At 42.7% G+C, this 14,580-nt stretch overlaps 1 protein-coding gene across 3 annotated transcripts in view; it reads left to right on the top strand.

The window, feature by feature from the left end:
* The first annotated feature begins 241 nt into the window (after window positions 1-241).
* LOC116980374 (histone H4 transcription factor-like) overlaps window positions 242-14,580 on the top strand; it is a 35,603-nt gene continuing 21,264 nt past the window's right edge. Inside the window, exons 1-7 of one of the 3 annotated variants that reach the window (XM_033032534.1) lie at window positions 344-482; window positions 4,078-4,184; window positions 5,549-5,763; window positions 9,627-9,853; window positions 10,858-10,969; window positions 12,533-12,685; window positions 13,879-13,956. In XM_033032534.1, coding sequence (XP_032888425.1) covers window positions 5,580-5,763; window positions 9,627-9,853; window positions 10,858-10,969; window positions 12,533-12,685; window positions 13,879-13,956 — 754 coding nt within the window. In that variant the 5' untranslated portion in view covers window positions 344-482; window positions 4,078-4,184; window positions 5,549-5,579. Of the gene's footprint in view, window positions 272-343; window positions 483-4,077; window positions 4,185-5,548; window positions 5,764-9,626; window positions 9,854-10,857; window positions 10,970-12,532; window positions 12,686-13,878; window positions 13,957-14,580 lie in introns of those variants that run through there. The other 2 variants (XM_033032533.1, XM_033032532.1) reach the window with 2 other exon arrangements.

Genomic DNA, 14,580 nt, shown 5'->3' with positions numbered 1-14,580 from the left:
ATGGGTACCCAACTTGTGGCTGTAGTTTTGCCCCTAACAAAGATGGCGGGTCTTGCCGCTGAACCCACCCACCGCGTCCAATGGCTGCGCCTGGCCGCCGCCACCGCCTCCGTTTCTCATTGGCTGCGAAACGCCGCCGCCTCCGCTTCCCATTGGGTGAGCGTGGCGCTTTTACTCGCCGAACGCCGGCCTATCAGCGCGCCGGGAACGGAGGCTGACCAATGGGATTGCCGGGGGGACGCGTGACGTCTGGCAAGGCGGCAAATGCGAGGTGTGAGCGGCGCGGACGCGGACGGGGGAGAGACAGACACAGACAGAGGGGGGAGGGGCTCTCATACGGGCGGAGGGTTCCCTGGTTGTCCTGGCAACGGTGCGGGCGGAGGGTTCCCTGGTTGTGGTGCGGGCGGGGAGCTCGCGCGGGCGCTCCGGTTGTCCTGACAACGGTGCGGGCGGAGAGCGGGAATGCGGGCGGGACGGGCGCGGTGAGTTCCTCCCCTCTCCATCTCTCTGCCTCCCTCTATCTCCCCCCCTCTCTCTCTCTCTCCGTCCCTTCCTCTCCCCTCACTCCCTCCCTCTCCATCCACTTCTCTCTCCCTCCCTCTCCCCTTCCCTCTCTCCCTCTGTCGCGGGCCGGTCCTGAAGTTTCGTCTACGCGATCTCCCAGTTGCCAAACACTTTAACTCCCCTTCCCATACTCGTTTCCCGCTCCACTGACTCTCAGTCTGAAGAAGGGTCTCGACCCGAAACGTCACCCATTCCTTCTCTCCAGAGATGCTGCCTGTCCCGGCAGTGAGTTACTCCAGCATTTTCTGTCTAACTAAAACTAAACTTGAAACCTTGCAAAAAGTCTGGCAAACGGAATTGCAGGTGGCCAATCCAATTTCAATCCCATCATTTAAGAAACAGTTAGACAAGTACATGGATAGACAGGTTTGGAGGGATATGGACCAAGCGCTGGCAAGTGGGACTAGTGTAGCTGGGACCTTGTGGGCGAGTTGGGCCGAAGGGCCTGTTTTCACACTGTATCACTCTATGACTCTTTGATTTCTCAAACTCCAAGTAACCCTAGCTTTCCCTCTCTCACCATCCCTCCTCATCCTAGTTCTCCAACTAGTTTCACTGTGCTCCAGATTAATTTTACTATTTGTCATCTCCCACTCATCTAACAATGAACCATAGTACATTTCCTTGATCAACGCCTGCTTTGATCTGTCGTTTTCACACCTCATGTAGCTCCAGTCTCCCCTCTCCCCTGACTCAGTCCAAAGAAGGTTCTCGAACCGAAACGTCACCCATTCCTTCTTGCTGGGGATGCTGCCTTTCCTGCTGAGTTATTCCAGCATTTTGTGTTTACCTTCATTTTATGATAGCGTGTCAGGTTGAAAGGTTTTCGCGCTGGGGCTGTGATCGTCGATGGCGGGGGCCTTTGGCGCTTGACCCTTGTGATTTGGGTTACAAATGGGCTTGAGGGGGGCTGTCATTTTAGAGCTTAAAGTCGTGTATGAGACTAACATCACCGGCGCACATCATCTCACTCAGTAGAGTGATATAGTATGGTAACAGGCCTTTCGGCCCAACTTGCCCACACCGGCCAACATGTCCCATCTACACATCCCACCTGCCAGCATTTGGACAATATCCCTCCAAACCTGTCCTATCCGTGTACCTGTCTAACTGCTTCTTAAATGTTGGGATAGCCCCTGCCTCAACTACCTCTGGCAACTCGTTCCATACGTCAACCACCCTTTGTGTGAAAAAGTTACTCCTCAGATTCCTATTAAATCTTTTCACCTTAAACCTATGTCCTTTGGTCCTCGATTTACCTACTCTGGGCAAGAGTAGGTGAATCGAGAACCAAAGGACATAGGTTTACCCGATATATTCCTCTTATGCACCTCTGTAGGATCACCCCTCATCCTCCTGCACTCCAGGGAATGGAGTCCCAGCCTACTCAACCACTGCCTATAGTTCAGACACTAGTCCTGGCAACATCCAGGGCCACTAGGGGCGCCACATTGATGGCAGCCTACAGTCTGTTTTTCTGTCTTTTTTTAATTTTTATTTTAAGTTTGTTTTGGAGATTTCTTTAGCATTTCTATGTTGGGGAGGGGGGTAGGGTAAGGGGGAAATCGTTTCCCAGTCACTTCCTGGCGAGGACGCGACTATTCTCCGAGTCGCGTCCTCGCCCCCCTCCTCACGGCCTACCATCTGGATTGGAGCGGCCTTTCCTGCCGGGGACCCAGACCAGAGCTTCAGCAGCGGCGGCGCAGCGCTGGATACATCGCGGAGCGGGCGATTGCTTACCTGGATCGCCGCTGAAGCTCCGGAGTGTTGGGCCTGCTGCTTTAACATCGGAGCTGTGGTTCGTAGAGCTTCCAGCGCGGGCGGCGCTGACCAACATCGCGGAGTCCTGGGGCCCTTTGCCGAGGGCCGCCAGCATTGAATCTCCGCCCAGCGTGGCCTGTGGACTTCGGGAGCCACGGACTCCGGTTGGAGGTGGCCGATTCGGATGTCCAAGCGGCTGAGGATGCCCTCCAGTCCCGACGTCGGACTTCCATCACCCCGGCAAGCCTGAACATCGGGCCGCCTGTAGCGGCGACAGTGAGGTGTTCGGGAGGACAACAGAGGAGGATGACTGAATTTTGGAGCCTTCCCTCACAGTGGGAAACTTTGATCCCGCTGTGTGGGGATGTCTGTGTTAAAGTCTATCGTGTTCTGTGCTCTCTATTATTCGTATGGCTGTATGGCGACCACACATTTCCCTGTACCAATTCGTACATGTGACAACTAAATGTATCTTGTATCTTGTATCTTTGTAAATCTTCTCTGCACCCATACCAATTCGACAAAATCTTTCCTATAACACGGTGCCCAGAACTAAAGACAATACCCTAGAAGTGAGTGCACCAACGTCTTGTACAACTGCAACATGACCTCCCAACTTCTATACTCAATTGAAAAAAAATAATTTAAATAATGTACAGGAGCCTGTGATCTGAAATGAAAGCAGAAAATGCTGGAAATAGCAGGTTAAGCAGCATCTGTGGCGAAAGAAGCGGAGTTCACTTAATAATAATAATAATAAATTTTATTTAATGGGCGCCTTTCAGACATCTCAAGGACACCTTACATAGTAATCGGAATAACATATAATCGGAATATAACAAGTAATAAAGACATCACAGAGACACAAATTAAAAACAGAATTCAATCCAAAAACAGAAAATCAAAAACACAGTGTGAAGAGAGAGCACTTGTCAGATCTCTTCACAGTTCTGTTTTACAGCTTCTGCCAGTGGCACACAACATCATCTATCCATGTTCTCCAGAGATGCTGCCTGACCTGCTGAGTTATTCCAGCACTGTCTTTTTTGTTTGGTGAACATCTGTAGTTCCTTGTATCTCCAGCATTTACAGTACGTTCCTTTTTGGAAATAAAAATCACTTCTTGTGTTGAGAGCATACCCTTTCTGAGCATCAGCCTGTCCCTTGGTCATTCTCAATTGTACATAATACCCCTTGTTCCCATTTAGGGTGTTATAGTGGTGCATCGGGTGGAGCTGCTGCCTCACAGCACCTGAGAACCGAATTTTATTCTGACCTTGCGTGCTGTGTGTGTGGAGTTTGCACATTCTTCCTGTGACCGTGTGGGTGACCTCCCGGTGCTCCAGTTTCCTCCCACATCACAAAGATGTGTGTTTTTGTAGGTTAATTGGCCTCTGTAAAATTGACCCTAGTGTGCAGGAGGGAGTGGATGGGAAAGTGAGATAACAGAACAGATGATGGTCAACATAGACCAACGGGTCTGCTTCCTTGCTGCATCTTTAAAAGTATTTTTTTGTTTTATTACCAATCCGTAGTTTGAAAGAAGCAAGTTGCTGATTTAAAAAAAATATAATGTGTATATGTCATAAATGCAGGAAACATTTAACAGGTCAGGCAGCATTTGTTTAAAGAGAAGCAGTAAACGTTTCGGGTCAAAAACCTTTCATCAGTAAAGAATCATGAACTCTGTTCATTTTTCCACAGGTGCTGCCCGTCTGAAAATTAACATCATTTGTGTATTTGTCTTTTCAGTTTTTTCATGCTTTTCATTTGAAATATAAATTGCCCTGCAAGTGGTTGTAGCAGGATCTCCATGTAGTTTGAATTGACACCATTCGGTGGTTCCTGAGCCTCAGATGGTGAGTTTAATCCTCACTGATTTTCTGCTCTATTTAGTACAATGAAGAGTCGCTTTCTCGCACAGAAAGTTACAGTACCGAAAATAAACCATTTGATCCATCCAAAAGTAAATTACTGCAAATGTTGGAAATCTTAAATAGAAGCAAAGGAATATCATGGTTATCCTATTACAGAATCCAAACGAGAGGGTCTGTGTTCATCTATCCCAGAGGATTATGGAAGCTAGTTCACTGGAGGTCTTCAAGCAAAAATTTGATAACATCAACTTACAGGATTTCCCCCCCAGTTTTTAGGCCTTTGTTCATCTGCAGCTTTAGTTTTCCATTTAAATCTATGTTTCTGTTCAATAACATTGAAATTTGTAAATTACTCAATAAGCCATCTTCCCTTTTTGTTTACTAATTGTTTATCTCATCAATGAAGGATCAACGTGCCACAATAGCTGCTTTATCTATAGAAACTCATTAGCCAGTTGTGTTTTTCTGTGTTTATTTCAGCTATGGTCTGTTATTTTTTGTTCTCTTTGCTGTTTATTTCCTCTTTGCTATTTCCCAGTTTTTGGATGAAGTGATCTTGTTCAATAAAGTATTGAACATTGTCAGTTCAATAGACCCTGACGTGATTCTGTGGTGTACAGCTTCCGACACAGTTCTGATTTTGACAAGGTCACACAAACATACTGGGATGGATATTAAAATGATTCAATTTAATTGGTAGTTTATTTCATCATCAAAACGCATTGAAAGGCTCTGAATAATTCACATGGCAATTTGGAGATGCAAGAAACTGCAGATGCAGGAATCTCAAAGTGCTGAGGAACTCGGCAGGTCAGGCAGCATCTGTGGAGGGAATGGACCATTTTTCGGACTGATGTAGGGGGGATGAAAGCTGGAAAAGGAGGCACAGGTGGGGCAAAGACTGGCAAGTGATATGTGGATACAGATGATGGTAGCTTGCAGAAGATTGTTGCTGAACCACTGCAAAAAACATTTGCGGCATTCTATAACTTAGGACATTTTGAACATCTCATTACTTGGATTTGAATTTAGTCCTAAAGTAGGATCTTGTGCGTACTAATTTACAATCCAGCAATTCCTTTAATGTAGCAGAACTCCCCCAGATGTTTCTTGTAGAGTTTTGAAGTTTCTTTCCAATGTTATTCCCAATATTCTGGAAATTTATGTCTCCATATCTAAATAATCCTGCTTTCACAGGAATGTATTCCAGTCAAACATGCAAATGCACATTTTGTGTAAAGGAAAATGATTGCTTTTAATATTATGTGATGCTACATTTTTTTTTTTTGTTTAATTGTAATGATTTTAACAAGACTTCAATTTGTTCACTTTTCCCTCTTGTACAGTGGAAACCAGGTGTTGGTGAAAAATGGAGGCATGATTCCAGTGAATTTCAATCAGAAAATGGCCCCAGGAAAGAGCATCAAGTACTTGGAGCTGGTCCTGCCGTGTGAATGGGCAGATTGCGGCTTTGTTGGGAAGACGATGGAGGAATTCTGTGATCACATTGCTGCACACTTAAAAGAACATCTTAATGAATATGACAGTTTTGGAGAATTAGGTATCTAACATTTACTATCGCAGTCTGATGAAGGTTAGCTTTCATAGCAAAAGGATTTGAGTATAGGAGCAGGGAGGTTCTACTGCAGTTGTACAGGGTCTTGGTGAGACCACACCTGGAGTATTGCGTACAGTTTTGGTCTCCAAATCTGAGGAAGGACATTATTGCCATAGAGGGAGTGCAGAGAAGGTTCACCAGACTGATTCCTGGGATGTCAGGACTGTCTTATGAAGAAAGACTGGATAGACTTGGTTTATACTCTCTAGAATTTAGGAGATTGAGAGGGGATCTTATAGAAACTTACAAAATTCTTAAGGGGTTGGACAGGCTAGATGCAGGAAGATTGTTCCCGATGTTGGGGATGTCCAGGACAAGGGGTCACAGCTTAAGGATAAGGGGGAAATCCTTTAAAACCGAGATGAGAAAAACTTTTTTCACACAGAGAGTGGTGAATCTCTGGAACTCTCTGCCACAGAGGGTAGTTGAGGCCAGTTCATTGGCTATATTTAAGAGGGAGTTAGATGTGGCCCTTGTGGCTAAGGGGATCAGAGGGTATGGAGAGAAGGCAGGTACGGGATACTGAGTTGGATGATCAGCCATGATCATATTGAATGGCGGTGCAGGCTCGAAGGGCCGAATGGCCTACTCCTGCACCTAATTTCTATGTTGACCCGAAACGTAACCTATTCCTTTTCTCCAGAGATGCTGCCTGACCCACTGAGTTACTCCAGCAGTTTGTGTCTATCTTCGGTATAAACCAGCATCTGAAGTTCCTTCTTACACATTTACTATTACCGACCATTTTTCATATTTTCCCTTTGACTCACCTTTTTCTCCTCTTTCCCAAGTATCCTGTTTAAGCTTCCCACGTGTAGTCTGTCAGTTTGTAGTATCCTGCAATGATGGTGGGTCAAGGTTGTTGGAATTGCATTGATGTTTTGACATTTGATTATTATACCTGTGAATAATTTTGAGTTTGGAAGATTCATGAAGCGTGGCTTGGTTGTTTCCATGAAGTATTTACGGAAGAGGAATTGGAGAGTCATTTTCCAATCAAATTGTTTTGAGCAGGTTAGGTGCTAGGCTTTGGGCAAAATGTCAGGGTTTGGGATGTTCAAAGCCATTGTCTTTGGTTCCTTCACAGACTGCATTCCTTACCCATTAACTCTTACCCATCTCCCTCTCCAATGACATCTGGGAATAAATAAAGCGGTTTGCAGCTTTAATGTTATATTAAAATCTAGGATTAGTTTTGTAACAGATATAGCATTAGAGCTGTTTATTTCCATTGTTGTAAAATTGCCAGTTTCTCCCTCTCCTGTTAAAGCTCCCTTACATGACTTTGGAATGGACATGTTTATATGTAACGACGTCTTCTTGATCTGCCTCCCTTGCTCTACGTAAATTTTGAAGGTCTTAAATTGCTCTCTATGTCTCAATTTGTACCATCCTGTTCACCCTATACCTCATTGCTTATTCAATCTTTATGTAAAGAAATTGAACTTTTGCATACTGAGCTAGTCTGAAGTGTTGCAAACGACATTAATACAACCTATGGAATTTGTTTAAGTAGGGTGTAATGGGAGTGTTCTCATAACATTAAATATCTAGATGAGCATTTGAATTGCCAGGGAATAAAAGGCTAAGGACCAAATGGTAGTAAATGGGAGGGATTAATGTAAATGAATAATTGATGATTGGCATTAGTTTTGTGGGCTTTATGGCCTGTTTCTGTAGTGTATTACTCTGGCTGTACACTGTTCTTTAGTTTTCTCTCATGAAACATTTCACCAGTAAGTTTTGAAGTGTCCACAACTACATTTTTCAGGGATAGACACAAAATGCTGGAGTAACTCAGTGGGACAGGCAGCATAGAAACATAGAAATTAGGTGCAGGAGTAGGCCATTCGGCCCTTCGAGCCTGCACCGCCATTCAATATGATCATGGCTGATCATCCAACTCAGTATCCCGTACCTGCCTTCTCTCCATACCCTCTGATCCCCTTAGCCACAAGGGCCACATCTAACTCCCTCTTAAATATAGCCAATGAACTGGCCTCGACTACCCTCTGTGGCAGGGAGTTCCAGAGATTCACCACTCTCTGTGTGAAAAAAGTTCTTCTCATCTCGGTTTTAAAGGATTTCCCCCTTATCCTTAAGCTGTGACCCCTTGTCCTGGACTTCCCCAACATCGGGAGCAATCTTCCTGCATCTAGCCTGTCCAACCCCTTAAGAATTTTGTAAGTTTCTATAAGATCCCCTCTCAATCTCCTAAATTCTAGAGAGTATAAACCAAGTCTATCCAGTCTTTCTTCATAAGACAGTCCTGACATCCCAGGAATCAGTCTGGTGAACCTTCTCTGCACTCCCTCTATGGCAATAATGTCCTTCCTCAGATTTGGAGACCAAAACTGTACGCAATACTCCAGGTGTGGTCTCACCAAGACCCTGTACAACTGCAGTAGAACCTCCCTGCTCCTATACTCAAATCCTTTTGCTATGAAAGCTAACATACCATTCGCTTTCTTCACTGCCTGCTGCACCTGCATGCCCACTTTCAATGACTGGTGTACCATGACACCCAGGTCTCGCTGCATCTCCCCTTTTCCTAGTCGGCCACCATTTAGATAATAGTCTGCTTTCCTGTTTTTGCCACCAAAATGGATAACCTCACATTTATCCACATTATACTGCATCTGCCAAACATTTGCCCACTCACCCAGCCTATCCAAGTCACCTTGCAGTCTCCTAGCATCCTCCTCACAGCTAACACTGCCCCCCAGCTTAGTGTCATCCGCAAACTTGGAGATATTGCCTTCAATTCCCTCATCCAGATAATTAATATATATTGTAAATAGCTGGGGTCCCAGCACTGAGCCTTGCGGTACCCCACTAGTCACTGCCTGCCATTGTGAAAAGGACCCGTTTACTCCTACTCTTTGCTTCCTGTTTGCCAACCAGTTCTCTATCCACATCAATACTGAACCCCCAATGCCGTGTGCTTTAAGTTTGTAAACTAATCTCTTATGTGGGACCTTGTCGAAAGCCTTCTGGAAGTCCAGATACACCACATCCACTGGTTCTCCCCTATCCACGCTACTAGTTACATCCTCGAAAAATTCTATAAGATTCGTCAGACATGATTTACCTTTTGTAAATCCATGCTGACTTTGTCCAATGATTTCACCACTTTCCAAATGTGCTGCTATCCCATCTTTAATAACTGACTCTAGCAGTTTCCCCACTACCGATGTTAGACTAACTGGTCTGTAATTCCCCGTTTTCTCTCTCCCTCCCTTCTTAAAAAGTGGGGTTACGTTTGCTACCCGCCAATCCTCAGGAACTACTCCAGAACCTAAAGAGTTTTGAAAGATTATTACTAATGCATCCACTATTTCTGGAGCTACTTCCTTAAGTACTCTGGGATGCAGCCTATCTGGCCCTGGGGATTTATCGGCCTTTAATCCATTTAATTTACCCAACAACACTTCCCGGCTAACCTGGATTTCACTCAATTCCTCCAACTCCTTTGACCCGCGGTCCCCTGCTATTTCCGGCAGATTATTTATGTCTTCCTTAGTGAAGACGGAACCAAAGTAGTTATTCAATTGGTCCGCCATATCCTTGTTCCCCATGATCCCCATGTTGTCCAGCATCTCTGTAGAGAAGGACTGGGTGAAGTCTGAAGAAGGGCCTTGACCCGAAACGTCACCCATTCCTTCTCTCCAGAGATGCTGCATCTGTAATTCCTTCCTACCACATTTTGCAGAGGAAGAAAGAGTGAGACCCAACAATAAAACATGTTGTCCAGGCTCATTAAGATATAACGTTGTATTAATATTTTTCTTAAATTCTCCTCTCAGATGAGTTCCAGTGCCTCTGGCGAGGTTGTGGTTTCTTGGCAGTGGAAGGGCCCAATGAGCTGGTGGTACATGTCAACTTCCATAGCTATCATGCCAAACTGAAGTACTTTGGTTCAGAGCTGCAAAGACTGCGTCCTGATTTGCCAGAATGTTCTCTGGACGGCCAGAACCAAAATCTAATCCCAGAGATTGCAGAAAGTTTCACCTGCCAATGGGAGCATTGTGATGTGAGTATAGACCTTGACCCTTTAATGCCTAATAGTTTAAAAGGAAAAATGGAGGCTAGCTCATAAATTGCCTGGAAATTTTGTGATTTAAAATGTGCATAAAATGATTTGTATAGCTTAAAAAAATGGAACACCAATTTGTGACAAGCAAAAGTTGTATTCTAAATGAATTGCCACATGTCACTGGACCATTTATAATGCCTCACTACAAGCTTAGTAAATTTAAAAAAAAAGTAATCTGTCTTCAACTTCCCTGTGAGCTAAAAAAATGAATGCATTTGCACTGTTAAAATAGATTCAGCGAGTTCAACTGATATATAAAACTGTGGGCATTAAAAAGGTAAGATTTGTGTTCCTGAGATATCTTTAACTTCTGAAGCCCAGAGAAATTGAAACTCTGAAGTCCCAGAAAGCAAATTATTTGAACACTTATTAAAAGTTAAATTATTATATTTCTAGGCCTCATATCTTGTTTGATAACGTTTATGCAAAGTGCCATTGGGAATTTTTACAATGATATGTAAATGTCTTTCGTGTTGATGATCGATAATTTTCTTGGTACTGTTGTTTGAGGCATGTGTGTGAGCGGGACAGCGTGGGAAAACTCCCAGCTCGTTGTGGAGAAATTTTCATGGGATTTTTTGCATGTGAGCAGGACAGCAATTTCTCAGTACTACTAGAATCTCATTCAAACCTTTGTAGTTGTGTCTCTAGATTGGGACTTATACCAATAACTTTCTGAATCAAAATGGTGGTAGATACTGATTGGTATCTTAATTTTGCACTATGTGTATTGCTTTGAGATGTTTTATTAAGATATTGTGGTAAAAATAACCTTTTATGCTAATTCTTAATTTAATAAATTTCTATATCATGAAAAATTAGTGAAGCTTGAGCTGTCAAAGAATTATGACTATGCAGACATGTGATCTGCAACATCATTGCTTCCAAGATATCAATTTGAAATATTTTACCAGTGAATTGATTTCTCTCTTTGCCCCCAGAGTACATTTGACAATCCAGAATGGTTTTACCGACATGTAGATATGCACGGACAATGCACAGATAAGGAAATCCTTCCAAACAAAAGTGAAGTAATTTCATGCTGCTGGAAAGGTAATCTGAAGATACAAATGGATAAAGCAAGTAGTAAGAGTGACATTTTAATTCTGCTATTCCTTTGGACGCTCTTATATGCAAGTCTGTGGCCTTGTGGGATCTGAAACAACTGCTTGGTTTTAAATCTAGAAGGGCAGCCTTGTTATTGCAGCCAAGATCAGGTTGACACGTCTACCAGTGCCTCTCCATCCAGGATCATAGAAACTGCAACAGCAGCCATGGACTGATGCTGTCTGCTGCTGTCTGCTGCTGAGAGACATTGCTGAATTTCAAGTGCATATGCTTTGAGCATTTGCAGTGATATGGAGGCCAACCCTACCACAACTATCACATTCGGTCTGCAACTTGCCTTTTCTTTGTAGCCTTGAACAAGTAATTCTAGGTTAAAGGTCTGTGTAGGTTGTAGTTTAAACCATTTACTTAATGTTAACTTTCAAATCATTCATTGCATTCTTTTGCAGAGAGCAGACAGAGTGCTTCCGAGTATACAGACTTGAGCGACATCTTGGAAAGAAAAGCAGATTATCTTTAATTTATTAGATTATTGTTATGTTTCCTACATTATAATTGTGATTGCATTTCGGAAAAGGGATGTGTAGGAAGGTACTGCAGTTGCTGGTTTAAACCAAAGATAGACACAAAAAGCTGGAGTAACTTAGCAGGTCCACAGCATCTCTGGAGAGGGTTTTTCTGAAAATCAGTAATTTCATGGTCACCATAATTGTTTGCTTTTCCAAATTACAGTGAAGAAGGTTTCATATGTTTATCAACCAACGTCACTATCTCATCTGGCCCCACACACTTTCTTCCAATTGTAATAAATGGCCCACAACTGTCCTTTAAAACAATACATGTGAATGCTGGGATATTAAAAACTGCAGGAATGGTGTAATATTGGAATGTATGTGCACAGGTCCATAAGGGTGGCGCGACAGACCAATAAGGTTGTTAAAAAGCCACATGTATGCATTTTTTTCAGACCTGAAATGTGCCCTCTAAGAGCAGGAAGGATTTGCTAGGATTGTATGTAATTCAAGTTAGGTAACAGCTTGAGCACTGTTTACAAATCTAGTCAGCACATTACAGGAAAGATATGATTGTATTCAGATGAGTGCTGAAGAGATTAATGTAGATGTTGCCAGGACCTGAAAATTGTCGCTATGAAAAAGATAGAATAAAATAGGGTTGTTTTCCCTGGATCACAGGAGACTGGGGGAATCAGTGGAAGGATTAGCAAGGAGATGAGGGGAATAAAAATGTTATGGCTGAGAAATCATTGCCTGAAACAATGATTGGGACAGAAACTCTCATTATATTAAAATAATACTGACCACGTACAGTAATAGAAGTGCTGACCTGCAGATTATGGTCCTTTTGCTGAAAGATGGAATTCAGTAAGGTAGCTCTTTTAAATGTGTCTCAGACACAATGACTCAAACGGTCATCTCCGTCATCAATTTTCTTTAATTATGTGAACACTTATAAGAATGTATTTGTTCGATCACTGGCTACCACGAATTAGTGAATAAAACATGTATTTATATTCCATGAATGTTCCAGGATGTGGCGCTACATTTAAAATTAAGTTTAAACTTCGGGAGCATCTGCGGAGTCACACCCAGGAGAAGGTTGCCTCCTGCCCCAACTGTGGAGGAATGTTTTCCAACAATACCAAGTTTTATGATCATGTTCGCCGGCAGACCTCGAATGAGAGTACGTGACCGCTTCATATATTTGTTTTTTGCTAATGTGCTTTGCTTGATTTAGCCTCATAGCCCGGTGGAATTTAAGTAACATGATGTTCAATGATGAGCATGCTTTCCATGCAACAGTCTGACACAGTTGAGATTAGGACTTTCCCATTGTAATTAAACATCCTCTAACTCCAAAAATTTAATATATATTTGTAATCAGGACAAAGAGTGCACAGAATGTTAAGCAAATGCCTCCTTAACTATGCGCTCCTTCCCACCAAACGGAGTGGGATATAAATTGATTGGTCATCAATAGACCTTGTCTGATTATGCAGCTTGGCTGATGCATTTTCTTTGGAGAATCTGAAAGAGTGAGCATGCTGTTCCTGATGTTTTAATGTTTTCGAATGGTGAAATAACTAAATACCACAAATTGCCATTGCTAATCCTTGTACATGTAGATCCTTGTGTTTGTTGAGAACCTTAGTAGGATTGGCCTTGAATTAAGTAGATATGGTGTTCTATAAAATGTGTATACAAATGGGAATTACACAAAAAAATAGGGGCCAGGAGTGGGCCACCTGAGCCCTGAAGTCTGATCCAGAATTCATTGTGAAATTGGGTGATCTGCCCAAGACCTCAACTCCTAAATGTGGGCATAAAGCTGTTGTGAAAATGATCTTGCCTTTTGTATGACAATAGGTTCCCCCTTTAGTCAGTAAGAAAAGATGCAAAAAATTACCTTGTCATTTAGTCTAACATCTACAGCATCCTATTGCATTTTGTATTACTACGTAGAATTCATAACATAAAAATGGCCTTTTGACCGAACTAGTCCGTGCCAATTTTTACACTTCATATATGTGTCCTTCCCATTTGACTTTGTTTTGAAATATGAGTGTAACTTATTTCCTTTTTCATATACTTAAATAGCTATCACTGAATGTGTCTGCCATGTACCTCTGCTGTTACACATACCAGCCAGTTCCACGCTCCAATGACTCTCACGGTTAAAATAAAATCCTGAATTTTTTATTGATTATTATTGTTTATTCTCTCTAGTTTTGCATAAGTGGAAATGTTTCTTTCCATAAAAATGGTCAGCCTCCTTTGACAAAGTAGAGCAGAGAGCAAATTACAGAATATTAAAAGGATGATCTTTGACGTTCACTCTGATTTTCGGAACGTAATTCATTATTTATTTTATGTTAGAGAAAACCTTTCCCTGTCGGCACTGTGACAAGCAGTTTGCGAATGAAAGGCTGCTCCGGGACCACGTGCGAAATCATGGTATGTTGCAAATGCAATTGCATGATTGAGTGGATTAACATTATCAAGTTCTCTCCTTAAGAACTCTCTCCTGACAGTTGTCCTAATCATGCAGTTCCACCTTATCGGTTCTATGAGGTAGTGTAATTTGCAGATTTGGCACAGTATACAGTCCTGTAGAAAATATCTACGCTGACTCCATATCAAGCAGCAAAAAACTGCTGGAGGAATTCAGTGACTTGAGCAGCATCTCTGGAAGGGCAAGGGAATTGCCAATATTTTGTGTCAATGTATCTGGGCTATGAGTGGGGAGGGAGGTTGGTTGGTATAAAGAGGAGAGGGAGAGGAGTGATACAGGGGCCAGTAGATGATAGGTGGACTGAGGAGGCGTGAGTGATGATGGGCAGAAGAATCCAAGTACTAGAGTGTAGAAGTAAATGCTCATGTGCTTAACCAAGGCTGGTAATTGAGTAAAGTGCTGTTGAAGGACACGGGAGGGAATATTTTGTCAGGTGGGGGTTTTTTGTTTTTTTTTAATCTACCCAGTTAATTGGCTGAAACGATCTCTGTATAGTATTTGTAGAACTGAGAATTTTATCAATCTGACTATGAATGCTCTTCAATCAAAGTAAAAGTTATAGAGAA

Source organism: Amblyraja radiata, chromosome 14 (genome assembly GCF_010909765.2).
Source record: "Amblyraja radiata isolate CabotCenter1 chromosome 14, sAmbRad1.1.pri, whole genome shotgun sequence".
Taxonomy (NCBI): Eukaryota; Metazoa; Chordata; class Chondrichthyes; order Rajiformes; family Rajidae; genus Amblyraja; species Amblyraja radiata.
The sequence above is the reverse complement of the archived record's forward strand: the minus strand, read 5'-3'. Positions and strand labels throughout refer to the sequence as shown.